Source organism: Poecilia reticulata, chromosome 1, assembly GCF_904066995.2.
Source record: "Poecilia reticulata chromosome 1, P_reticulata-male-v2, whole genome shotgun sequence".
NCBI lineage: Eukaryota > Metazoa > Chordata > Actinopteri > Cyprinodontiformes > Poeciliidae > Poecilia > Poecilia reticulata.
This window is the reverse complement of record NC_088830.1, coordinates 12,171,338-12,199,183: the sequence shown is the minus strand read 5'-3', so window position 1 is coordinate 12,199,183 and position 27,846 is coordinate 12,171,338. Positions and strand designations below refer to the sequence as shown.

The window sequence follows — 27,846 nt, the reverse complement described above, 5'->3', positions numbered from 1 at the left end:
TATGTTTAGAAACTCATGTTAGGATTAGCAATGTAAAATGGTGGTAAATGTGTGAAAGGTAAGGCAGGTATCTTGTATCAAAAAGATTGCATGTGTAAATTGAAGGCAAGAGGCTTCTCTCGGAGAGCTAAATCAGCTGCAGCCGTTTGATTTCTACAGTACATCTGGTAAGTCTTCACAAAGCTCCACTGCTTCCACATTTAGTCTTTTTCCAAATTGTATTAAATTCACTCAAAGTGCTACACAAATACCCCATTATAATGTAGGAAAGTTTTGGGGGGGGGGTTTGTGCAAATTTAGTAAAAAATAGAAAACCATTTAAGTATTTACAGCTATTGTTTAATACTTTGTTGTTCCAACTTTAGCAGCACTTGCATCCTTTTTGAATGTGTGAAAACTTTGGATAAAACAGGATCACATCATTGGCAGTATTTCAGATATTTAAAACGAAAACCAAATCAATAATCAACCGATAGAAAAAAACTTATTGTATGTTTTTCACCCATCTTGTCCAACCTTACCATAGGCTTGTTTTCATATCTTTAGCTAGCTGGGCATCTAAGGTGAGCAACCAGGGGAGAAGGGTTTTAATCAGGGGTCCCCAAAGTGGTCCTCGAGGGCCAGCATCCTGCACATTTTAGTTCTCTCCCTGATGGTAGCAACTTTTTCAGCTTGTCAATGTTCCTCTTAGGGCGTCTAACGAGCCATCATTTGATCCAGGTGTGCTAAACCAGGGGGAAACCTAAAACATGCAAGATGCAGACCCTCCAGGACCCACTTTGGACACCCCTGGTTTTAATCAAGGAGGTAACAAAGAACCCGAGGGTCACTGTCGGAGCTCAAGCTTTCCTTCTGTGGAGAGGAGAATCTTGCAGAAAGGTCAGACGTCTCTGCTGGTCAGGACAGAGGGAAAGATGAATGTTAATAGACATCCTGGATGAAAATCTGCTTTGGAGCGTCTTGACCTCAGACTGGAGCGGCGGTTCATTTCTCAGGTCAACAACCCAAAGCACACGCCAGGATCTCAAAGTCTCCAGAGCCACTCTGTGAATGTTCTGGAGTCGTCAAGCCAGAATCCAAACTTAAATCTGATTGAGCATCTGGAGAGCTGAAAATGGCTGACATGTCTCCCATCCAACCTGATGGAGCTTCAGAAGAACTGGGAAGAGGACTGGGTGAAACTACCTCTGGTTACAGTCCCACTGGTTCCAAACGTCTTCCACTGACTAATGATGAAGGCCACTGAGCTCACCAAAATGTTTCTATATCCTCTAGTCTGGACCGGTGGTGCTCAAAGTCGGTCCTGGAGGGCCGGCATCCTGCATGTTTGTTTTCTCCCTGCTGGTAATCTTTTCTGCATGTCTATGTTCTTCTTAGCCCTTCTAATGAGCCATTATTTGATCCAGGTGCATTGAAATTGAGATGCATCTAAAAGTTGCAGGAGACTGGCCCTCGAGGCCTGGAGTTGCCCACCCCTGGTCTAGACAATCTTATCTCTGAGATCTACAGACTAACTGTGCTTTCCGGCCTGGTGTTTGACCTCTGACCTGCACTGTCCACTGTGGGACCTTTCCAAAGCCAGTCCAATCAACTGAACTTGCCACAGGGTCCATTTATCAACATCTCAAGGATGATCAGTGGAAAGGTTCAGTTTTGAGCATCACTGGCAAAAGGTTGTGATTAATTACAAAAAAATTTGATTTCTTGGTTTTCTATTTTTTTATACATTTGCAAAGCACTCAAAAACTTCATCCTTCAGACTGATATTTTAATTGATAGATTGGTCAATTTAGTCATTGAGAATGATCAAATTGTTGGATCATTAAAATGCCTAAAAGCACAGGTGTCAAACTCCAGTCCTCAAGGGCCCCTCCCCTGCAACCTTTAGATGTGCCTCTGCTGCACCACGCCTGAATAGAATAATTAGTTCATTAGCAAGGCTCTGGAGAACTTATCTACACAAGGAGCTAATTAACCCATGTGCGTGTGAGGACTGAGGCAAACGTGGAGGACTGTGTCAAATGACACAAGTTTTATGGGTGTGGGGTCGGTTGGACCCCATTTCTAAACACAAGGGTTAAGCCATTTCATTCCAGCGTTTTGTACCTGTGGCACATCTAAAAACTGCAGGAAAGTGGCCCTCAAACTCCTTGAGGACTGGAGTTTGACACCCCTGCCTAAAAACATCACATCAATCCTCCTATGTTAGTTAAGAACAAATTCTAGTTGTATGAATCTCATAGGTTTATTGAGGATGAACTAGATCAACATAGCCAAAGCAAACATTCATAAGAACGTGGAAAACTAGGGAAATATTTTAGTGGCGTCTTTTGTTCTTTACCACTGAACTCTAAGGACAAGAGAAAAACATGAGAACAAAATCTTCTGGAAAGCATTCTTTAACGTAGAGAGCTTCTTGAAGGTTTACGCCGCAGGTTCTCCAGTTCTCGATGGGCGACCATCACCTTTCGGCTGGAACAAAAAGGGAAAAAAACTGGGTTACGCTCTCAATTTTAAGCTTCATCATGTGTAAATAAAGATCCACTGTTAGAATCTTAACATCAAGGGTTAAGATGTACAGCAACATTATGTGAAGCAAGGTAATGAAAGCAAATAGTTATGACCTATTTCTGAACATTTTGAGGTCCACTTTTACCGTCAGAACCAAAGTTATGTACAAGTAAAAACGCACGTTCTATAACAAAGTAGCAAAATACGTTGGAGGTTTGCAGTTTATGCAGAAAAACTTAAGAAATATAAACACTTTGCACTTTATCTTTGTCACGTAAAGAAGAGACGAGGACAGACTGTCGGTCATCTACGTCCAAAGGAACCTGGTTGCTGATCATGATCTCCTCTCCAGTGTTGGTCATTTTGCTAGCAACCAATACAACACTGAAGTTTAAACTGAAATCCCCCAACAGGATTCACAGGTTTTAATTTCTAGTGGAGAGCAAAGAGGATGGAAATAGTGAAGTTCCCTCTTTAACAAATCATCTGACAACACAGAAGAGCACCACCTGTCATGTTCTTGATGCCAACAGCCTCTCCGATAACCTAAACTCAACACTTTCTCTTAGCAGTCGCATCAAAGCTTTAGTTGAAGTTTTAACAAGACAAGATTTACAGCTGGCAGAGATACTGCAGCCAATCAGAAGGCAGAAACGCAGGCGAAGAAGATCAAAGTACTGAAGGGCAATAAAACACGTCATTCCCTAAGGAGTGAGGAGATTGAGATGAGTTAAGACGAGAAAAAAACATGACAAAAGTAGTAAGATGAAACATAAAAGTAGATGAAATAGCTGGCAGAAATGGTTTCTACTAACTTCAGAGAGGAGAGTTCTCTGATCAGTCCACAGATCAGTTCTGTGGCGTCTTCAAGATGACCCGATGGGTCAGGTCCTTCCTTCATTTCCTCACTGGATGAGAGCCAAATGTTGGTTGGATCATAAATAGGTGATTAAAGTCATGATTTTATAACTTACAAGCTTATTAAGCATTTAAATATTCAAATTCCAGTCTTTTGTCCATTTCTGTGAAGTCTTATGAAGAAATTTGCATTCTTCTAAAAAAAAAACACACACTTTTTCCTTTCACTAAACTTTCCATTAACATGCAGCTCTCCATAAACATTAAGTTTCTTTAGCAATGACCCACCGTGGATGACTGTCCTGGCCTACTAGCCAACTATCAAGTCAGGAGTCTTATTTGTATTGACAACAACATTACAGATCATTTCTGTATTAAAATTGATTTTAATAGGTTTTATGTTTTTATTTTGTGAGAAAGTGGATTTTGGGTTTCGATTTTCTGCAAGCCATGATCATTAATAACTAAAAAGCAAATGCTTGAAGTCTATCTCTCTTTGTGCAATCAATCAATGCTTGGGTTTCTCTCTTAAAATTAAACTGCTGAAAAAATGAACTTTTTCAAATTAACCAGCATGCACCTGGAGCGTCTTTGGGTTTTTTTCTTACGTGAGAACAATGGTGTTCAGCTGCGAGTCCGACACGTAATCTAAGACTCCACAGCCCGACGAGTTCTCCGGGCTCCTGGTTGGAGCGCGCTCAGTGTGGACGACAGAGGGACCAGCAGCATCATCATCGTCATTTGGATCACACTGTGCAAACACACACAGGGAGCTTTAAATAAATACAAAGTCTAGCGCTTTCTTAACACAAATGATTCAGAGCTGGGTTTTACCTGTAAATGTTACATCAGCTCCTGAGCTAAACGCTTTAATACTTTTGTTCTAAACTCCCAAATCCTCCACTATCCATCCCTTCTTAATGTGCATTTAAATGGCAGGAAACCCATTAAAATCGGCCAAGACGTAATCATTTCCAGGGTCAACATCTACTTACGCTGTTACTCATCTCTTGGGCAGCGGGAGCCAGTGAAGCCTCACAGTTTAATTCTGCAGATTGAGTCGCTGCAGAGGAAGCTCCTCCTTCGCCACCATTCCCGTCAGTCACCTCCGGTTTGCTCTCGTCCGTCGTCCCGTTCACACCGCACGTCTGTGGCTGAGCCGCGTCAGCGTCACTTTCCTCCTGCTGCTTTGCAGTGAAAGCGTGGAGAGAATTCGTTTGTTCTCTGGGTGACAAATCTTCCTCTGTTTTGGTTTGAATTTCAGGCATTAGAGTCACATTTCCAGCGGCGTGGTCCTTGACTTCTGGTGGCTGCAGATTCTCCAGATGTTTCTCTTCCCCTTCCTGTGCGAGTTGAATTGGTTCTGTGTTGCCATTTCGTTCTGGATCAGTCAGAGATCCGTCTTTAGCCTCAGAATCTCTTTCCTCTGAACATCCTGGGTTACTTGTGGTACCGGTTCCGTCTGTGTCGGTCACAGAACAGTGGACTTCGGTTTCAGCTCTGCATTGAAGGTTAAGGTAAAAATAAAAGAGGCATATTTAAAGGGCCTTGCAAAAGTATTTACACCTTTTTTACTTTGGTTGCATTTTGTTACTTTACATCCACAAACTTTGAGTGTATGTTACTCGGAATAGAAATATACCTTATTCTCTCATTTCTTTTATAAATAAAAATCTGAAAAATGTGGCGTTTATTTAAATTCAGCTCCTTTTATGCACTGATACTCCTAAATGAAGTATACTGCAATAAAACGCCTTTTGAGGTATGCCTGTCACAATAACACATTTTTCTCAACAGTAAATTGTACAGGAAGTTATTGCGATAACATATTGTTGTTTTGGGGCCATTTTCAAGAAATATAATTTCAAGTCATACAAAATACAAACTAATTTCTCCACTCCACAATATCATGGAAATTGAAAAAGTAAAAAGCACTGACTGGTGATCATCAGGCTGAGGCTTTTCCTCCCTCTCCTCTCTGACGTCTGCTGAGGCGTGAGGAGGTGTGGACTGTAAATGGTTTGGGGAGACATCATCCTCTGAGGCTAAAGGCTCAGCGGTTTCATCACATACGGCTTTTCCTGCTCTCCCTGCTCCGTTCTCCACGCCCTCCCGCTGCTGTGCCTGTAGAAAGTGACTCCGTTCCTTCTCCGTCAGACCGCACATGCCCATCCTTCGCTTCTTCTTGGCCGGTAAACCCGCCGCTGACTCCTTGACGTCCGCCGTGCCGCAGCTGGGCTTATAGTCGTTGGTGTCTTGACTTCTCTTCAAGTTGGAGCGTTCCAGTTGCTTCTCCAAAACAGCGCAGCTGGGTTTTCTGTCGTCTTCAGCGGCGGGCACAAACATCTGGGGTTGGCCTGGCGATCTGCTACATTCTTCTGAACCTGTTTCGCTTCCGTTGGTAGACTCTTTAGTTTGTTCGCAGCTGGTCTCCAGCTCAAAACGATCCCTGGGATCGCTGACAGCGGTCTCTTCTTTCCCATTATTTGCGACGTCTGTGGCATCTACCTCTTCTGAGTCATTTTCATCTGCTTTTGAGAGACTGGACCGCTCCTCTCCCTCATGCTGTATATTTGGGACTGCTGCACTTTCTTGGAGATCAGTCTGCTGCAGCGTCTTATCGGCTTCTTTAATATCTCCTTCTGCATCCTAATAATTAAAGAAAAAGTCTGACATGTCAGTTTGTTTAAATGTAATACCATTCAAAGGCTCTGTTCAAGTCCTAAATACCTTTTGAAGGGGAACAACCTGGACCTCCTGGGAGGATTCATCAGTTGGACAGGTCCTTTTCTTTGACCTCAGGGACCGAGTCTGGGGTGGAGCCATGTCCTCTTAAAACATACAAAAACATTCCTAATCAATTAAAGACAGTAAAGCTGAAACAATTAATCGATTATTGAAATAATCGTCAACTAGTATAGTGACCGATTGTTAACTGGAGTTTAAAAACATATTTGATGGGTAGGAACTGAAAGTATGAAATTAAAGATACTCTACTACCTCTAAATAAAAGTCAAACAACTGCACTGAATTTCGAACTCTGCCTTTTTAGTAAATAGAGTCCACCTTTGTGGTTTACTAGAGAACATTAAAGAACAACCAGCATAATAAAAACAAAGGAATTTGTTGAACAGGTTATGTATAAAGCTATGGGGAAGCTTAAAGCAGGGAAAGGTTACAAAACAATATCTCAAGTATATTGAACTTTGTGTAGTGAATATGAAAAATCTCGAGGGATATTAAACATTTTTGTAAAGCGATGAGTATAGACAGCTATATACAAAATAAAAATTAAGAATTTTTTAAGACAAAAAAGTAAAAAAAAAAAAAAAAAAAAAGTTTTAATAAATAATACGAGTGTTTTAAAATTTTTATTCATTTATTTATTTATTTATTTTTACCGTTGCTGTTAAACTTTGTTTCCCCTTCGGTCATTTTTGCCAACTAAAAGAAAGAAAAAAGTTCATTTAAAGATATGACAGAATACAACACAATGCAAACAAGATTTTAAAATTTTACTTTACTAACCATCAAATATTTATTTTAGGGTAAACAAAGCTATTTACACCGAAAGAAAATATTCACCAAAATATTTGAGCATATAGCACCCAAATTACACCTAGCTAGCTCAGTGAAAAATTGTCGTGAACATAACCGGCATCTTAAATTAAGTTATCAGTTGAGTTCGAGCAAAATTTTGTCTTATTTTCTATTAAGTCTCTTAATGTTAAGGACTATTTAAAAAAAATAAAAAATTCACCAACCTTAAACTGCTCACCTGAGCTGCGTGTGCCTTTAACAGGATCAAACGTCACTGCTTTACGTCAACTATGGGCGTGTTTTCGACCAGCCGTAAAGCGCCATACAGGAAGTCATTTGCACGGCTTACTGTTCTTGTTTTGACACCTCAAACTAAACGCTTACATATAGGAGTGCCCCTCTTTGTTTACCTGATTAAAGTTGTACGGAAGGAGTTTTAAATCTGAGTGACCGAGCTGAGCAAAGCGACATTGAGTAGAGCTGTGAAGGTAAAAACAGCCAGTCAGAAAAAGCAAAAGCTGTGAGGTTTCTTTTAGCTGGAAGCTAACAGGAGTAGAGACGCTAACACGATATGTGACAGTTTGGATCATTTTCTTTGCCGCATTATTTCAAACAAAGGGATTTAATTATTTTAACTCGTTTTTCTCACTGGTGTTTACAGCCCATGAGTCGCAGCAGGAACCCTCCTCCCCGGGGTCAAGGGGCAGCCAGAGCCAAACAGGTAACACCTGTCATATCCCATAACCAAATCTGTGAATTGTGCCTGATGCTAAAATTATCTCCTGGAGTTAACTAAATGAAAAACTGTCTAGTGGAAAAGTACTGCGTTGATGTTTCAACTGACAAGAGATTGGAGGTATTTTTAGTCATAATGTGTAATAAGGTTCAAATGATCAGTCAGTATTAAAAGGAGAAATAAAACGGCTAAAGAGACGGCAAAGAATACTGGAATTAAATAAAATCAAAACGTGGAAGAATAGCTGAGGCGGAGCTCTACAAACGCCACAGAAATGTGTGAAATGTAGATTTAATAAAATGAGTTTACACCTAACAGCAATGTAAAAAAATATATATATATATCAGTAAAATACAAGATGCCAGAACTAACAGCTGTGGATCCTACAGAAAGCTACTTCCACACCTTGAACCTTTTACGTTGGATAGAAAACTTATACAAATTTGAATGACGAACTGAACTAAATGCACTGTTTGATAACTATCAAATCAGTTCAGTTAAACTGTATGTGTGATTGATTGAAATAACATTTTTGTAAAGTAACTTGAAATGATGTGTTGTGAATTGGTGCAGTATAAATATTCTGAATTGAACTAAACTAAAAATGTAATTACTCAAATGCAGACTCTAATTGCTAATTGGACAATTTCTGAAATCAGCTGGTTGTCAGAAATTTGATCTTGGAGTATGAGAGTAAAACGGGCTTTAAAAAATCCATCCAATCTATTTATTTTTAATTGTTAAAAAAATGCAGCATACTTTATGTTTATATCTTGCATAAAATCCTAATAACATTTATTGAAGTTTGTGGTTATATTGTGGCAAAATGTGGAAAAGTTAAAGGGTGTGACTGCTTATTGAAGGCACAGTAAGGTTGTGGTTTAATTATAAAAAAATATGTCTTGCTTTTCCGTTAGTGCTACACATTTGATTGTAGGACCATGAGGAAAATATTATAACTCATCAGATATTTTTGGGGATGAGTGTGAAAATAGTTCCTGCAGCAATTCAAACTGTTCAAGATCCTGACTGAAATCAAATCTGTGCTGTGGTCAAAGCTTAAAGTGTTCTAATGTGAACTTAAAATGATGTTTTGTTGAGGTAGAGAATATTAGTTTTACATGTAATTCAGCGGTTTTCCTTCTGTCTGGCTCTCAGATGGGGCTTCTTCTCGACCTTACCCCAGACGGAGGGATGGACGATGGTGGAAACGACGAGGACCTGGAGGCAGAGCTCCTTAGTTTGGTGGGAGGAGGAGGAAAAGGAGGGAGACCACAAGGGAAGAAAGGGGACGGAAGATGTGAGTGTACTTCTCTTGCTTTTTACCGCTTGAAAGATGGAAGGAAAAATATGAACAAACCCGAGGGATTAGAGGGAGGCTTGGAAACAAGACTCAGTTTATTTCTCTTAAAGAATGGAAAGGTAAGAAACTCTTCGTTCAATCAATACAGAGAGAACAACGTCCAATTCAGAGGAAAAAACCACTGAACATCAGCTAAAATCAAAGAGAAGGATAACGACTCTCACTTTAAAGTGTTGATCATGGATTCATCTTAAATGACTCAACAACAAACCCTTTTTGGTTTGTTTTTAATTGTTTCTTTTCAGCTCCTGTTCCAATGGCTGAAATTGAGCGAATGGCGGCTCTGTGTATGAAAGATCTGGACGACGAGGACATGGGAGACGAAGATTTGGATGACGAAGACCTGCTGGTGAAACACACACACTTTTCATCAATTTTAGACATTAAAAATAAGGTCTTAAATCACATTATTGGGCACTTTTTGAATTACTCACAATATCCCACATTTACCTTTTTGTTGCCATAATGATGCAACTCTTATCTCAGTTGCTTTGTGTATTTCTTGTTCTTGCTCTGTTCGCAGGCAGAATTAAACGAAGTGTTGGAGGATGACGAGGCGGACGCTCCTGCTCCAGCGCGTCCCGCTGTCACTCCCACTGTTCCTAAAGTGAGCGTCTCTTCTCCCAGCGCTCCCGGCGGAGCGTCAGGGTTGGAGTCTCGCCTGTTGGAGCGCCTTGATATGTATCAGAAGGCTACAGCCAATGCCAAGGCTGCAGGCGAGACCAGTAAAGTGCGAAGATATGACAGAGGGTTAAAGGTAAACTGATAAAAACGAAATGGAAAAATTTCCCATGTGCGACATTACGGTTCTCTGTTTATATACAGATCGACTCTGTGTGTTTATGACTGTCCTCTCTAATTGTAGACGTTGCAGTCCATGTTGACGTCTGTGAAAAAAGGGAAGCCAATCAATGAAGAGGAGATTCCTCCTCCGGTTGCCATTGGCGCAAAATCAAACGCTCCAGCCGAGCCTGAACCCGTAAAGGAACGAGAACCGCCCACGCTGATTCCCTCCCCTCCTTCTAATCAGAGACCACTGAGGGAGCCAGCGCCAGAAACTCTGAACACTAAACCTAGACATCTGACCCCTCCCCAAAAACCAGCTGCTGCCATCACCCCAGGAACGCCTGCCATCTCCCCCCTGACGCCTAGTCAACCTGACGCCCAGCACTCAGGTAACTGGGGACCCCTTTCACAAGTCTTACTAAGTATATTTAGTCTAGTTTCTGGTCCAAATGTCTTATTACGCTTGCGATAAGACAAACCAACTCAAAAGTATCAGATTAATAGTAACTATTTGATTGTTGAAATAATTGTCAACTCATTTAGTAATCGATTAACTGTTAACTGGAGCATCCAGGTAAAAAAAAAAAGTCATTTTCTGAAAGAACAACATATTCAGATAGGTAAGCCAAAACTATACAAACAATATTTACGTTTTGCATTTAATATGAGCATCACGTGGTTCAAATTCAGTGGAAAAATGTATTGTATATTAATATTCAATTATTAATCAATTAATTGAAAAAGTAGTCAACATATCAGCCCTTCACTATACTGATGTTAAGTAAAGCAGAAATGACTGAGCTTTTCACGTGTTGATGTTATAAGTATGTTTTTTGCTACAAATGGTCAAGCGTGTTGTTGAATCCTGGGCAATAAAATATTTTTCTCATTTAAAAAGGAATTGAATTATTTATTTGCACTTTTAAATATGTTTCTGATATTGTATGAAAAAACTGAAATAAAAAATCTGTAGAATGTGCCATTTTATGATCTGATTAATCGTCAAATATAATCAGATTTATTGATAACTAAAATAATCATTAGGTGCTGCCCTACATGTAGCTTTTTAGCAAGATATAGGAGCATGGTTTAAGTCGATAATTTTTTAATATTGATAAAGAACTAGTTCCTCTGACATGTTTTCACTTAAAACAAGATATTTCCCCATGTTTAAGAACTTCAAACAAGCTCCTATATCTTGCTGAAAAGTTAGTTTTATTTTATTTCAAGTGTATCAATCTATTTACACTAGAAACTAGACTATAAATACTTGGTAAAATTTTATGTTTTTGCTGTGTAGAATCACCTAGTCTCCGTAACAGGAAACTAACTTGTATTGATAATTTCGCTCCGTGTAGAGCTGAAACGGGCAGTGCTGTCCAGACAGAGGGAGTACAAGATGGCTGCCATTCAGGCCAAGCAGAGCGGTGACGTCAACCTGGCCAAGCAGCACTACCTCACTGCCAAGGTAACACCGCTACCGCTCTGGCAGGTCCGTTTGCCTCAAAATGACGGAGAGTCAACGAGGTGTTCTGTCCTCCATCGTTGCAGAAGCTCGACTCGCTGGTGGAGGCTGTGGACCGAGGGGAACCAGTGGAACTGAGCTCGCTACCTCCCCCTCCAGGTGAGTGTGCAGCACTGCAGGTAAAATGAGAGAAACTCAACAAATCTCTCAGTTGAGGATCAGGCAACAGGAGCAGATATCTCTTCTGTTATGAATTCAGGATTAAAGACTGGAGCCAGTGCAGGAAACTTGATCTTTTACGGTTTTTATGGGACAGATAAGAATTATATTAATGGCTTCATTTAGACAGAGCTATTGGTTATGAATGTTGATTTTTTTCACCATGTTTAAACGCTGCAGCCAAGCTTTATGTTTTTTTTTTTAGTTTTTGAGAGTCAGTGCTGTTGGATTTAGTGAAAACATTTAGCATTATTTGATGAGTTGCAGGTATAATTGAACTGCGTGGCATATTATTCTGACCACAATATTCTGAGTAAATATGAGCCAAATCGGTTAATTTATTAGTTATTTAATAAGGACTGATAAAGTCTAAATCAGGAGCACCGTTTAATTTTATTTAATTTCACTTTAAGTTTTTGTTACTAAGGTGACCAGTACTTACTTCTGCACGGTTCTGATTATCTGCAGGAGATTCAGTGGAGCAGCAGAGTGCACCTGTTCCTCCTCAGGCAGCTACCAAACCTGCTGCTGCTCCTGCTGCTCCTGCACCCACCCAGACAGCCACCAACAGTAAGGATCCTCCTTTTTCAGTGGTGCCTCTTAAACACTTTATGTGTTCACTATTTTCTTACGAAAAAAAATCTACAATCTTTAAATAAATGTACCTAAAATTGCAGTAGTATAAACTTTCACTGAGATTTGAGCGCATTTAAAAAGTTTTTTTTGTTTTGTTTATTGTTTATTAAAGTTGATCAGAGGCTGAAGGATTTTGTTCTATTTTTTTCTCAGTGTAAAAGATTTGAAAAAATAATCTTTTTTTCTCTTAGCCAGGCAAACATTAATGGCAACTGAACAGGAATCTAATCAGTTCTGATCAGTTGCAGAATTTAGCCACTAGGTGGCAAGATGAAGAAGAAAAAATACGTTTAGACAAAACAAGAATCAAAACACAAAACCTTTCATAAAGAGAACATAGTTGATGGTAATTTTAAGGTATATTAACAAACATGCATTAGTTCTGTGTTAAATGTCTGAGTGGTAGCTCAAATATTGTTTTTGAACTGTGAAAACAACATAATCATGTTAAATTTCGCATCCAGGAGTATTTGTGTTTCTTTCTACAGACCTTCCTGCTCCCAGCAGCGTGGCAGAGGCCCTGAAGCAGAGGATGGACATTTACAAGCAGGCAGCAGAGGGAGCCAAGAGCAAAGGAGACGATCGGAAAGCTCGCATGCACCAGCGGATTATTAAGGTAGCCTCAATGATGCCTTTTTAAAGGGAATTTCTTTAGTTTTTCCCTCCCTAAGAATTGACTCATCACCTTACATGGCCTGTGTGACTGACCTTTTTCATTTTGTTTTGGTATCTTGGTGGTGTATATTTGACTTGAAAGATTATAGTGTCATTGTAGAACACTATAGTCGAGGGTAAACTGATAAACCAGAAAGATGGAGTAACATCTGTGAAAAATCCCTAGAAATCTTCAAGGTTTTGTTGATTTATTCTCACTTAAAGGAGCTGAAAATAGAGCTGCACACATTAATCACATTTTAAAAGCTCACTTGCTTTAAACATCTCACAAAATTAGCTATTTTATCAATATAACTTTTTTGACACATTGGGGAAAATTTACAAAGCTAATTGCGAGTCCTAACGGGTTCCCAAACTCCTTTCTGATCTTCTGTTTATTTCTGAAATTACATGCAGAGGAAGATCTGCTCTTGTATCAACTGGACAAACGGTACCGCTCTGTGTTAACACAGTTTGCCTGGTTTTAGATGAAATATCACATTTCAGGCAGAATTTTGTGCTATTTTCTTATTAATTATGTATGTTGTAGTTATGGTGAGCAGCCTCATATTCTGGAAAACCTAAGGTGTTTGTGTGAAAAAATACCACCTGCTGAAAGCCAGTGGTATTTTTGACATGGGATAAAACGAAGAGCGGGAACCTGCTGTGGCGCTTGCTTTGAGCATCAGGTCAGGGATTTCACAGACGATTGAAGAATTTATTTTTATGTCAAATACATATTTTTCAGTTCAATCAATGCTTTTTATTTTTGAATGATTCTGCTAGAAGATTTTCTTGTGCCTCTGCGGCGCTGCATTAAAAACATTCAGATCACCTATTGATTCAGAACGATCTTGGTGTGATTCCTGCCTGAAACCGACAGGTGCTGTAAAGTTTTGAGGATTGCGTTGTCAAGTCTCAACTAGTAGCTCACTGCAAGAAAATATTTGTCTGCATCCGCTGTGTTTGTGACTAAAGCGACTTCAGCACAGATCCTGACTAAAACCGAGGTGCAGATCCATCTCGTAGCAGCAGGAAGTGATTTACCTGGCTGGGTCTGTGTGTGTGCTTTATGATTCCATGACATGAAGGTGTTTGTAAAACCTGTGCTTGGATATTTTTTATTCTCTTCAAGCGTAGTTTTTACACTTACATCAGTAAAGTTATTTTTGAATGTGTTCTTGGACGTAGTCTCCATCTACACGGGTTTCCATGACTTCTGCTGAGGTTTGGCTGTATTGATGAGTTTTTTGGTTTTTTTAACCCGCCATTCTGAGTTATTTGCTGCGTCAGCCACTTTTGTTTTGCTTGCCTCCCTTTTTCTTTCGGTAGCGAGCCTCCCAGAGTTTTGTTTTAAATCAAAACCATCCATGATTTTTTTTCCTCTGTTCACAGCAATACCAGGACGCCATCAAAGCTCACAGCGCAGGCCGACCTGTCAACCTGAACGATCTGCCGGTGCCTCCTGGTAACTTCCTGTATATTTTGTTTCCGGTTTTGACTCCAGTTGTTAAGTTTTGACTTGTTAAGCTTATTGAGTGTGTGTGTGTGTGTGTGTGTGTGTGTGTGTGTGTGCGTGCGTGCGTGCGTGCGTGCGTGCGTGCGTGTTTTCTCCAGGCTGTCCTCCTCTCCAGGGCTCAGAGGGGAGTCAGCAGAACCTCATAGGTGTCCTGGAAACGGCTATAAAAATAGCGAATCAGGATGCCGATGCAGACGATGATAATGACGACGAGGATGGACAGAAAGAGGCTGCCAAGGTGGGGATGAAAAAGATGGAGAGCTGCACAAAACGGCCCAAATATCCCAGTGCAGCCAGGAAATCTGTCTATGGATTAAAGAAAGAAAATCTTCATTTGGTGCCATTTCAGCTCCTGCAGCTTCAAAGAAAGTTGTTTTTTTTGTTTGTTTGTTTTATCAGTATTGTTTCCTGCTCTGCACCTTCTACCCACTGCAGGATTGCTTTGTTGCTTAATGACTTATGACAAAGCAGTAGCTACAGAAGCTTTTCATGTTAATGTACAATATGTTAGATTTTTTTTCTCTATTCCAAGCTATGCCCACAGTTTAAACCATCAGCCAGACATCTGTTTGTGGGGGTATTTGGTTTGTCTGATGATTTTCCTTTCTGCAGCCTGCAGTGCGTCCACCTGTGCAGAAAGCAAAGTCTCCGGCTCCCCCAGTCCCTGCAGGATCCTCGGCTCCAAAACTGGGACCGAAAGGTTGGTTCAAAACTCAGCGTGTTCTGCCTGTAGTGCCTTAATAAAAGAAACACTTGAAATTTTATGATGTTGTGACATCGTAACGATTATCTTAGTAATCATTTATTCAGTCTGATTTTAAAAATGACATATTCTACAGATTTATCATTTAACTACTTAAAGTTGTTTATACAATATTAGAACTGCATGTAAATATACAAATAAGCAAACAAAATAAATTTTTTAAAACAAGAAAATTAAGATTTTGTTGTCAAAAATGAAGGAACATAGCATTACTGTAATGAATTTGAACCGGGTGAAGCTAAAACTATGCCATTTGAGGAGTTTTGGTTAAAACATATGTACAGACAAAGTTTTTTTTTAATCTTAAATGGAAATGCTGGAGATGACGGTGCAAAGAAAAAAGTCAAGAAAATTAGGGACAACCCTGAGCTTCCTCTTCATGAGACTGTCATAGAAAAACAGTGTCTTTAGTCAGAGGCATCTTCAAATTCGTTGTGATACAGACTGCTACAGAAGATCCTTCCTGCCCACAGCCTCTTTAATAAATGAGTTACAACCACTTTTCATTTCCCTTTGGGCTCAATAAACTATTTTTGAATTATGTTTGAATTTAAAAATGTGCAGTTTTGACATCATTACTGCTCTGAATGTGGGTTTTTTTTTCAGCAAATGGCCTTTTTTTAGTCTGTATACTCCATGTAATAATTAATCAATTGCCAAATTAATTGACAACTTTTTTTCTGTAATAGATTCATCGCAATTAATCGTTACAGCTCTAATAACTTTTAGCGCCAATTTATGTCATGTGAGTTACCACAAAAGGCAGTGCATAATGAATCGGAAGCAGAATGGTTTAATTTAAACCAAACTTATTTAGAGCAGCTGGATTTACACTGAGTTTAAATTACACTCTGTCAATTAGATAACTTCTGAAGGCAGTTGCTTGCGATAGATTTTCTTTAGGGGTGTCAGAATAAGGGGCATGAATGTTACTTCCTGGTTGCTCAAGCACGGGAAATGCCAGGTTTCTGGAGTGCAAATACTTTTGCAGGGTGCTGCTCATGTCTGAAATGTATCATAAATCTAAAACCCAGATTTATGTTTTCACTGCATTTTCAGCCCAGCAGCAACTAGACTTTCTGTTGCTAAGACGACAGGCCTTTTTGCGTGCAGCGCTTCGCTCCAAACAGATGAAGGTGAGCTACGGGTTGCTTATTTTTTCCCCCACCTGTTTGGTGTTTCTCTGCTGTTTGTGGACATTTTGTTGCCTGTTCTTGGCAGTCTGCTGCGCGGCAGTGGATGTATTCACATAGTTGGTCGTTTTCAGGACATGACTGGAGCAGCGCAGCACCTCAGGCACGCCAAAGGACTGGATCCCATGGTTACGGCTGCAAAGTCTGGCCTTCCTGTTGACATCACAAAGGTTATAAAGATATTGGCTTTAGCTAATAATTCTTGCAGCTGCACTCAATGCAAAATAAACAGTGGGGCATAAGTTTCCATACCTAGAAAAAAATAAACATTTTATATTGGACAACTATTTTTATTTTTGTGGGATTTTGTCATTTATTTCTGCACGTCTTGATCTGCAACATTTCCAGTTTTCTGAAACTTGCAAATAAGTTTTGCCACCATGTGGTGTGTGATGCTCGCTCCATGTTTTCTGTTAAAGTCTCGTGCAACCATGCGACTGCTTCCTGATCCAGCCATAAGTATAATTTCAATTCTTTGCTCTTTTGTCAAACGCATCTTCTTGGGTATCAGAAATATAAAAGAAGTATACATTTTACATTCTTCTACGTATGGAAACTTATGGCCCACCCTGTAGAAACAAGATGGCGGAAAGTCGGACCTTTTTACGTTTTCTGTATCTGCTTCCAGATGGGAAGCTCTGTAGTCATCAGTCATACATTATTATTCCACACCAACATCTTTCATCCCAAGTGATTTTTTTTTCTTTAAATCATATCCGACTGTTTTATTCAGCTATGTTTCATATAACCTATTGATTTGTCTGACTCAGCCCCTCCACGGATTTACCCAGAATATTGTGTTTCTGTTTGTCTCATTATCAACGGGACATCACCTCAAACCGGATGCTCACTTCAAACCAACAGAGAAACATAAACAATATTTGAATAGATTTCAATGACGTGTTGCAAATATTCTGGTAAATGTAGGCAGGGGGATATCTCTGATAATTTTCTTTTTCTTTACTGATGTGAGAGGCCTTTCAGACAAGATGCAGACAAACAAAATTTTTCAAATTGTGAAAGGCTTAGACACGACACAAAGTATTTGTCTTCCAATAACCCATTTTGTTTGGTTTTCATAGGAATTGTGATCATAGATGTCCAGAAACTTTTGTTCAAAAGCAGACTTGGTTGGCCCCATTTATTAAACTGGGCTTAATACAGGAAATTGTGACTTGTATCCTGTTCTTGCTGCTGAGAATAAACAAACATGTTCTACTCCTAGAAACTAGAACGAAGCTAAATGTATTTAAATGAATGCAGTTTCAACAGTTTTTGGCCCATGTGGTAAAACAAAATGTACACTACAGATTTAGTGCTGTTTTGTTTTTGTCATGTTCGTTACTCGACTGTTTCTGGAGATTTTTGTTTCTGTTTTTAAACACTTTAATCACATTTTTCTAACTGCTTCGGATCAGATTCCAAGCGCTCCAGTGAGTGAGGATGATTATTCCCTGGGCCGTTCCCGGGCCTCTCCTCGCTCCAGTGAAAAGTACCAAGCACTCATGGATCTCCTACGAAAGCAACACGAGGTTAGAACCTGTTTTGTTTAAAAGTCTGTTGTATAAATATTCCTTCACGTCACCTTTTAAAATGTGTGCACCGGTCTCTTGATGTTATTGGATTGTGAATCTTTTTATAAATCTGTAAGTTATTTTCCATTTTCTCCATATTTTCCGTCCCTTTGTTGTCGCATGTTTTCTTACCCACAATCATCTTCTTCTTCTTGTGTCCCGATGTGAAACAGAAATGTTTGGGCCTCTCTCAGCAGTTCACACTCATGGGCAACGTAGGCGAGGCTTTGAAGTAAGGAACATATTTTCACTTCTCCTTTTTCCCCTCGTATTTACACTCTGAAAAGCGTCATGCATTGATCATCCAACACTCTTGTTGGGTGTAACAATTAGCGCGGTCTGGCACGCTGCGCTTTGACGGCTGTCTCTGCTGACTTCAGATATCTTGCACCGTCAGTGTTTGTGCAAAAGCCTCCCTTCTGTCTCCCCTCAGGTCTGAGAAGCTGGTTGAGGAGACCATGAAGTACATAGAGCTGCTGAAGAATGCCCACGCCAAGGGCCACCCGGTCCCCAAGTGCCTCACCCAGGAGAGAACCTTCAACTCTGCAAAGTAAATCGGTTTCATCCCCATCAGATTTCACTCTGTCTTTTTTATATTTACGGATTGATCATTGGGATTCTTGAGGTTGAATTAGTTTCCCGAAGAAGCTACTCATAGTTTGGATAACAAAAATGTCGTCCTTAGTTATAGAAATGTAAAAGAGAAGTCATTTTCTATGCAGTGAGAGGGTCATAGAGTTAAACCAGAGGGATTATGTTAGATAAATGTGCCGGAAACAAATAGAAATATTCCATTTAATTTGGTTTGATGTCATTTATTTCTTTTCCAATGAAGCAGGGTTTTAATTTAGTGAAATATGTTTTGGTCCTGGAAATGGACCGCTTTACCTCAGTAGTGTGGGAGATGAGTCAGAGTGACTCACTGTGACTCAGTGAATCTCTGTTCCAGCATGATATCAAGCTAAAAGCTGCGTGACTCATAAAACAGCCAAAATTATTTGGCTTTTATCCTGATTGGTTGTTTGTCCGTCACACAGGATCAACTCCAACCTGTCTCCCAGTGACCTGGTACTATACATCATCCGAGGCATCAACCTGCCGGCTCCATCAGGTACGGAGGACGTGCGCGTCTTCGAGGTTTAGTGCTTTGCAACCTGGTAAATCTGAGGCCGTTCACACCGAACTCTTGACTCCACAGGCGTCTCTCCTAATGATCTGGACGCCAGCGTAAAATTTGAATTTCCCTTTCCCAGCTCGGTGAGGCTCCGTCTTTTGCTCGCCCGGTTGTTTTGAGTCGGTGTTGGCTGCACGCGTCTGTGCTGAACGGTGCGTTTGTGTGTGTGTGTGTGTGTGTGTAGGAGGACGCCCAGAGGGACAAAACCGGCACGGTGAAGAGCAGCAGCAGTCCAGAGTTCAAAGAGCAGTTCAGACTCAACATTAACCGAACCCACAGAGGATTCAAACGGGTTGTTCAGTCCAAAGGCATCAAGTTTGAAGTCGTCCACAAGGGGTAAAACTACTCACAGTGTCGGCGAAATGTCAGGGAAAAATACACTATTCAATACAATATATACAACTGAATAAAAAAAAGCAATGATTTTAGTAAAACTGACTGACTAGAAACAAGCTAAAACAAAGAGACCCCAGAAGATAAAAGGGCTGATGGGACTCAGAAGACTATAAATATTCAAAATAAGTACAAATTTTGATTAGCGGGTTGTTTCAGCTGCTGAAGCCGCATCTAATCTAAGATGTAATTCAGACCTCAGCTGCACTAAGAGCTACTGCTTGGATTAGAGGTGAGTGATATGGACTTAAAGTTTTGTGGTACTGTTGTGATGACAATAAAAGTGACGGTATGAACCATTTATAACTATTTTTTTTAGATAACTGTATGGTTGTGACTGCATGACAAAGCGATTATAGCCCAACAAATCCTGCTCTTGAAGAACATTCCCATTTGCACTGCGCTTCTTTATAACTAAGTTGCATAAAAAAACTACGATTTCTATCACTAAGCTGCTCACAGAAACGACATCCATGCATAAGAAACCCCGGCTTTTAGGATGAACATCATCATCTAGTCTTGACTAAAGCATGAAAAGACTGACTGTCAATGCAGTAATTATATGTAAAGGAACTAAAATAGAGCAAACTGATTCAACATTTAGTAGGAGACGATTTAGAAGTTCTTCTTCAGCCTCAACAGGAAGTTTCTAGAAAGCTCTGAAGCTGCATTCAATCAGTGCATGTTGTATCTTTTGCCATCTACTTTCTCGTCCCCGTGTTTCTGCAGAGGTCTGTTCAAGACGGACAGAGCAGTGGGCACTGCTCAGCTGAAACTAGAGGCTCTGGAGAACCACTGTGAAATCAGAGAGATCATAGAAGTAAGCGTCAGTGATCAAAAAATGTACGGTTCACATGAGCATTTTTGTTGATTCTCTCTGAGAACGCGTGTGTCTGGACAGGTGATGGACGGCCGTAAAGCTACCGGTGGGAAGCTGGAGGTGAGGGTGAAGATCAGAGAGCCTCTCTCAGGAATGGACCTGCAGCCGACGACGGAGAAGTGGTTCGTTCTGGAGCCGGTGTCGCCGCTTTCTCCTCCAGAGAGGCAAAAGGAGCGAGTGAGTAGCTAACAGTTTGCCCAACTAGGTGACGTAAGAATCAGTAAAACACAAAGGCTTTTGCTTCACGCTCCAACATTTTTTAGTTTGGCACTAGAACGAATATCTTGGAGAAGAGACAAAGATGTCAGAGAGAAAATATATGAGAATATATGAGAGAATTAGATGACTGTCTTATTAAACAGGGCAGTTGGTGTATTTCTGCAATAAGCCTTCCTGCAGAAATCGTCTACGTCTCACCTGAGTCTAGCAAAGTTTACAGCAACGTTCAGCGTCCTGTTCAGAATATCAGAAATGTTTAGAATTTTTTTAAATCCACAAACTGACTTTATTTGCATGTGCTGGGCTGTGTGAACCATATTTCCACTTAGTTAACCATTACTGATCACCTCTAAACGGAAATGACTTACAGCAAGTAACGTCTGAGGACAGTCCATGTTGATGAGCCGGGTCTGTTTTCCCTCTGCCCCTGTAAGGCCCCATCTCCTCGATCTAAACCCAAACACGAGTTGAGCAGCAGAAGCAGTCGCCCCGACGGCTCTCCTCCGCAGTACAAACTCCACAGCTTCAGCCTCCTCAACTACGACAAGGAGCGGCTGGAGAGGAAGGTTTGTGTAATCCAAGCCTGTGCGCATGACATCTGTTTAGCCAAGGCCTCGCTCGCTCATTACTGCCGTCTTTCAGATTGCAGATTACCAGAAAAACCATCGCGATCCCCCATCTGACCTCATTCATCAACACAAAGAGGTCACGCACAGGCTGCGCTGGCAGAAAGCTCAGCTGGAGCGAGCCTCTCCTGCTCTGCTGACAGGTAGTGCACATTCAGATTCGTGGCTCAAAGGTTTATCCACACACTTGTCTCCATGCGCATCAGACTCATCTGATGGCTTTAGGCGTTGCATAATTTAATTCTGTGTACGTCGCTCCTTTGCGAAGCTTGTGCTCGGTCACTTTCACGCTCATTTCAGGTTTTCTAATTTGGGACATGAGCGAAGGTTGCACTCGCCCCACGCCAAGTCTCAGATCGACCTGTGTCCGAATTATTACTACTGCATGTCAGGCGCAGTGAAGATATGTTTATTCTGGGTCATTTTTTATAGTTTTTTTTTTTTCTGGACTTGCAGATCTCTTCATAAATATGAAGGTTGTTAATACCTCAGTATCATAGGATACATATGTATGTACTTGTCTGTCACATGAAGTCTAAAATGAAGGCCTTAAAAGGTCTTCAATTCATTTTGAAAAGTAAGTTTAGCATTAATTTGTTAACCACAGGCCTTAAATTTTGTCTTAATTTTCCATATTCTATGTTTTTTTTTCTTACGGGATTTTTCTGTCAAGCAATCGTTTGAGTCTCACGCAGAATTCTTCATTGCATTCTGGAACTCCAGGCAGTTTAAGCTATTGCTTACTGACAGCTAACATACCTAGCATAGGTGTATTAGCTAGCTAGCTTCTTTTTCCATCTATCATGAGTAAGTGATCATTTATTGCCAGTTGGCTGGACAAAGTTTGTATGTTTCTGTGGAGATAAAGGTCTTAAACGCCTTTCATACTGGTCTTAAAAAGTCTTAAATTGGAGTTGATGAAAACTGAAGAAACCATGGTAAAAATCCTTAAAATTAGTTTTGACAAATCTGTAAAAGTTTAAGGGCTCAAATGCATTTGAGAGACACTGTATTATTTATTTATTTTTTATTAAACTTGCTCAAAAATCTGGTTTTGCCATCATATCTGTGTGTTTGCATGTTGTGACTGTAACGTTTAATCATGCCGTTGTTTTTAATTTTGTTACCCGTGTTTTCACAATATGTGCAGAGTATGAACATGTGCTGCTGCGCTTCGTCCAAGGACTTTCTGAGTCTGTGAAAAAATACTCCAGCCAAGGCAACAGGGTGAGTGTGGGCGGGTCAGAGTAGTCGGATGTTTGTTGTTGTTTTTTTTTCTCATTTTCATTCTCTCTCTTTTTTTTTTTTCATAGGAAGCTGCAAAGGATGCCCTGGGAAGGATGAAGATGGTAGAGAGTGAGGTAAAGGCGGAATAAAACTCGTTCCGCTTTGTTGCCTGCGAGTCAAACATACGTAGTTACACTTTGTTTCTCTCGTACAGCTGGAATCCCTCAAACGAAAACGCACAGGATGAAAGAGCAGTGAGGTGGAGACTTGGCTGCAGTACTGTTATCTCTCTCATTCACACTCGCATACCGATGCTACAGAACGCACCTTAAGGCGTGACGATGTGGTGTCCAAGACAGCTGCATGAACCAACCTCTCCTTCCTCTGTCTGTCTGTGTGACCTGTTTACCACGTGGGCTGTAACTACAAAGGGAGGCGGATGTCGAAGGAAGCATTTAGAGGGGAGAAGAACGTACTGAATTATTTGCACTTATTAAAAGAAACACTACAGAAATTTGCAATCATTTTTGAACGGCGTGGGAGAAAATCTATGTAAGGGATTTTATGTTTTACATATGATACCAGCTTTTTTGGTGACCAAATATACATAAATACATATATTTGTATGTGTGTGTATGATCTGAGGTGTATTGAACCAGTGGATTGAGGTGGAATTAACCCTTTCTTGCGGCATTTTCCCTGTGTAATGAGCTTAATCTAATCTGTCTGCACCAGTGTTCCCAGATTACAGTAATCTCTTCTGTTTGGAGTGTCCCGATATGGGGAGGAAAGAAAACTTAAAGGAACAAAAAAAAAAAGAAAACAGGGCTTCGGGGTGCCGGTGCTTACATCCCATAATGAGGGATTAGTTTGTGTGTCACCGAGGAGACGACTAGAGCAAGACGCTGAGACGGTGTTAGAGGGAGGCAGGAAGAGGAGTTTGGATTCCTCCTCCATTGTCTGATGCGTTTTCAGGTTTTTTCCTCGTGTGGTTCCAGTCTGAAACCCAAAGTTATTCATACCTCCCAGAGATTTAGATCCAAAATGATTTTCCTTCAATCAAGGAGTTTTAAAATGCAACAAAGCAGTGAAAAAGAGGGTGTATCGATTTCGACTATTTTATTAATTAAACGTGTCATGTCATAAATTATTTATTCCCCTCTAAATAATCTTTAAAAAACGAATCTTTATGGGCTTTGCAGCAGTCAAACTCTTCTCTGTCTGTAATTTCCATGGATTATTATTGGGATTATTATTGTGGTGATCTTTAAATCTGCAGTTTGTGGTCCTCCACGCCATCACCCTCATTTATTTATTTTTTATCCGTTTCCTTTTCTGTGTCTGTACTCTGGCTGCAGCGCTGCAGAATGTGCATAGTACTACGAGTCAGAAGAAGCATGTTGGTAAAGTTAAAAGCTCGTTTAGATCCAAGTCTGCCAGTGGTATGAATAATTTTGAGCCTAGCCTTGCATGCACTCATCCTCAGCATGGATGTTACTCAGTTTGGCATTTTACTGATTTATTTTAGTTATTTCTTTCCTGTTCTGGTTTTTTTTTTTTTTTTTAATATAGAAATGGTCAAAGTCTCGAATGTGAAAATACACCCTCCCCAAAGTTTGATTGTGAAGAGCCTATATTTTATTTTATTTTTATTGTGACTGGATATTTGACCACTCTCCTTGTCAGAATTAGTTGAACTCTGTTCCATTTGGTGGTTTCTGGGCTCAGACCTGCTTTGGGGCATAGCTGCTAATGTTCTGTAGGATTGACGTTTGGACCGTGCTAGATCCTGCTTCATCCAGTCCAAAGTCAGTTTTGATTTGTTTGGGATCTTTGTCCTGTTGGTTGGACACCTGGCTGATAACTTGAGGTGATAACTTGTCCATTTGGGCCAGCTTCAAGGTGTGAGTTTTGAAACATTGGAAAGTGACAGTGGTCTCTTTATGATGGGGATGAGTCTTGGTGGTTCCTGGGTTGTCCCTCTACCTCCTAAAATGTCGGTTTGGGTCGGACGGTTAAAAGTTAGATAAAGATGTCTTCCAACTGGATAGTAATGCCAAAATCGCATCAAAACTGGGTTTGAAACTCTTGACATCAACCTTCCTGGTCGACATTTCCAAAGCCCCAGTATCAAAGCCTTTGAATGTTGAACTTTGCTCAAAAGCTCCTCTTGGCATTTCCCCCAATAAGTGCAGTCACTTATCAAGCCAACATTATGCTGGAAGCTTGTTGATGGCTACCGGAAGTGCTAAAACTCAGCTTGTTTTAAACGTTAAAGCTGCATGTTGTCATACTTCAACCCCAGCTGAAGAATGTCCCCCAATAAGACGAGGCGTAGAATCAAAACCTCAAATGAAAGCCCCCTAATTAACTGCTGGAACTGTTTTCGGAGGCTTATCCCGGCTTGAATGTATTCACGCTGTCGGACAACAATTCATTCATTCCGCTGTCTATTGGAAAATAACGAGCAGCTGCTGCGTCTTTTGCCGCTGGTTTCTGTGGTGGCGTTTTGCGGAAACCAGCTGAGACCGCTGGCAGCAGCACAGCGAACGCCGAGAGGTCCGACCGCGGGAAGGCTTTGTGCCGGTGGGCTGAGGTAATTGCTCGAATAATCCTTGTTAAGAAGTTGGAGCTCGGAAATCTCTCTAAACTTTTGATAAACGTTTTTAGTTGCATAGTTTGAGATGGACATTAAATGACAAGTCTGTTCACAAAGCTGCTGATTTCCGTTCACCCCAGGGTATGGCGACTGACTTTACAGACGTTTAAACGCTTGTTTGGAGCCAAACGCGACAGCTTTGACGCTTCGCTCTCTGACGCATGCATGCAGTAGTGCAGTTTAAATGCTGATTAATCTGAAAAGCTCTGCATTAGGAGAGATTTAGATGTTGTGACTTTGACTGGCATCGATGCAGGCTCTGTGGACCAGCTGTGCTCAAAAGTTTTCTTTAAAGTTTTTGTATCGCAGAAATAAACGAAGGATCACCAGATTTTGCCAAAGGTCAGTTTTACAGGTTGGTTTTCGCATCCACCTGAATAATGTGTAGTTGCGCCACTGTACATAGGCCCTCATAAATGATGTTTGGCGAGCTGCAAAGAAGCAACCCGCTTTTCTTACCAATCAGCCAGCTTCCAGCAAGATTCTCTCTCGATATTTGAGCAATTTTCTTATCTGTAGTTTTAGAAAACGTATAAATGGGATTATTTCCTGGGATGGACCATCTTGGGAGAAACTCCAGAAGCCGTATGTTAAAGCTGCAGTATGTCACTTTTATAAACCGTTGGTTTCTTACATGTTTATTTTGTTTTTTTTTTTAAAGCTCTCACTATGTTGTGGCGGTATAACATGAGACAGATAATCTGTGGAAAGTCACGCTCCTTTCCTCTGCGGTCATGCTGTTATTTGCAGAAATACACTCAGAGCCAGGAGGAGAATCTTGGCGCTGTCAATCATACGTGGGTATGCGCTGTTCACAACCTCCATGTTTCTCTCTGCAACCCCACGGCTTCTTCAAATCAGCAAAGCCTGCCATGAATCTTCAGGCTACTTGGCATGACCGCCGATGACGGCGAATAAATGCTTTTCCTGGAGCGGTAAACCTGTTTCTCTGCCAGTAGCGCATTTTAGAAGTGTGTACACAAGCTTGATTGACGACACTAAAACCTTCCTCCTGGCTCTGATTGGTCATTTTTGTCCAGGAGTGGTGCTTTTCTTCAGACAGCAATAGTAGGAGCTTTTTTCCCCACTGATTGCCTGTCTCATGTCTCATTACGCTAACAGTTTTAACAAATGCGTAAAACAACATTTTGTTATAAAAGTTACCGACTGCAGTATTAACTGTTCTAAAACCAACTCCGATGTAGTTCTGGAATCAGTTTCCTGTTTGAACATCCAATCATGTCCAATCTGATTTGTGCGGTACACCAATACAACTGGTAGTGAAACATACTCTCACCATGATTCTGCCACCACCGTGCTTGACTGTTTTAAAACTATTTTTGGAAGGATTCCTGAACAGCCTAACAAAAGTCCTGGCCTCATCCTATTCCAAACTGATGAGCTGTGCTCAAAAACAGAGTCTGAGTCAAGAAATCAGCCAATGTAACCGAGCCGTTCCTGGTACAAGTGACCTTAATGCAGTCAGAATGATGCCAGAAAGTGTGCAGGACATTCAACTGGATATTAGCGGCAGTGTGTGTCTGGGTGTAAAATGTTGCTCTTGTGTGGGTTTGACAAAAATAGTTGTTTTGAAGTTGTGTGGTAGTTTCACCATGTTGAAAGAACTCTTTAGATGCATCATTAAAAGCCAAAACCTCCATGTTTATATTGAGCATTATTTTGACCGTGACTGTGCATTTGTAGGGTTACTGATGGACTTGATGCTTCGTATTTAGCAAGAATGAGTCTCCATACTTTATGTGTCTGCACTGATGCCCATTTGTTTGGATGTGGGATTTATTTTAGTAGCTTCCACGTTGGATGGTGGAGATGATGATCTGACGTGGCGTCTGTTTTTGTCGTCTTAAAAGTCGGTGTGTCCCAATACTGTAACCTGAGAATGGAAAAATAGGAGGAAACGCACACAGGAATGTCTTCTTCAAAATTTATCAATATGAACTTTATCTTCATCAAGTGATAGCGGAAAACAAATCTAAAAAAAAATAAAAAATGGAGCAGCATACTTTTTAAATGGTTTGTTCATTGTCCTACACCTAGAAATGTCCTTAACACATCAACCATCAACCAACCATGACGAGCTGTAGCTAAAATAGTGCTTTCTAATTTTGCTTGAATTCAATCAGTGCTCATGTAGCGCTTTGGGGAAAGTCCTGAACACTAAAAGTTTTTTTTAGTATTTTTTTTTTCTGGGCTGAAACTGCTTTTGTTGCCTCATTATGGCTCATTTATAGCTTCGTTACAGCGTCATGTAGCTCAGCACTTGTTTTGTTTTTTATATATGTGTGTGTGTGTACCTTTCACCCCATATTATCCCTAACAATCACTGCACTCCTCCTGTGACCTCCTGGCCTCTGTAGCTGTCCTGTTTTCATGGCAACAAGCTCATCAGCATTCATGGTGATGGGACAGCAAAAAAGAAAGACATCAGTAAAAATGTGTCGTGCTGGTGACTCACGCTCCTCTCCTGCATTTACACCACGCTACACACACACTCATCCTCACTCTAATTGTTTGGTCCTTCACTCTTGTTTTTTTCCCCTCTATGTCCTAAAAGCTTGTTTCTCATGTTTTTTTTTTCTTTTGTTAAAATAACGGTATAAAACATATTCCTCTGTTGGTAAAACCATGATTGTTATTGTTTTTTTTTCTTTTAAGTCATGAATGGGCAACTGGTATAAATGTCACATTTTTTTCCACCAAGTTGCTCTATTTATGTATTCCAGGTTTTGATTATCAGCGCAGCTCAAAAGTAGGAATGTTCCTGATTCTTCAGGCTTTATGATCTCATGTATGAGGTTGGTTTTAAAACAAATAAAACGGTGAAATTTTT

General features: G+C 40.5%; 2 protein-coding genes across 6 annotated transcripts; one reads left to right on the top strand and one right to left on the bottom strand.

Moving 5' to 3' along the window:
- Positions 1-285: 285 nt before the first annotated feature.
- LOC145551406 (uncharacterized) lies at positions 286-7,285 on the bottom strand. 5 transcript variants are annotated; one of them, XM_081606133.1, is made up of 9 exons: positions 6,898-7,101; positions 6,771-6,813; positions 6,100-6,200; positions 5,309-6,018; positions 4,647-4,869; positions 4,365-4,553; positions 3,978-4,120; positions 3,327-3,419; positions 286-2,472 (listed from the first exon to the last, which is right to left on the bottom strand). In XM_081606133.1, exons 1-9 carry the CDS (start codon positions 6,898-6,900, stop codon positions 2,400-2,402), a joined length of 1,578 nt encoding a protein of 525 aa, XP_081462259.1. In that variant the 5' UTR covers positions 6,901-7,101; the 3' UTR covers positions 286-2,399. The 5 variants fall into 5 exon arrangements, with proteins under 5 accessions (XP_081462259.1, XP_081462244.1, XP_081462249.1 ...); XM_081606118.1 differs by lacking the exon at positions 6,898-7,101 and adding an exon at positions 7,148-7,285 and having other exon boundaries at positions 4,365-4,869; XM_081606123.1 differs by lacking the exon at positions 6,898-7,101 and adding an exon at positions 7,134-7,272 and having other exon boundaries at positions 4,365-4,869.
- cc2d1a (coiled-coil and C2 domain containing 1A) lies at positions 7,258-27,846 on the top strand. Its single transcript, XM_008410554.3, has 28 exons — positions 7,258-7,397; positions 7,571-7,630; positions 8,804-8,945; positions 9,254-9,357; positions 9,532-9,765; positions 9,874-10,183; positions 11,153-11,262; positions 11,346-11,418; positions 11,947-12,048; positions 12,603-12,730; positions 14,164-14,236; positions 14,386-14,525; positions 14,900-14,987; positions 16,110-16,186; positions 16,318-16,413; positions 17,662-17,775; positions 17,991-18,049; positions 18,251-18,367; positions 18,855-18,928; positions 19,016-19,074; positions 19,176-19,327; positions 20,114-20,204; positions 20,286-20,441; positions 20,918-21,049; positions 21,126-21,252; positions 22,260-22,336; positions 22,423-22,470; positions 22,551-27,846. The coding sequence occupies exons 2-28, from the start codon at positions 7,574-7,576 to the stop codon at positions 22,581-22,583; spliced, it is 2,973 nt and encodes a 990-aa protein (XP_008408776.2). The 5' UTR covers positions 7,258-7,397; positions 7,571-7,573; the 3' UTR covers positions 22,584-27,846.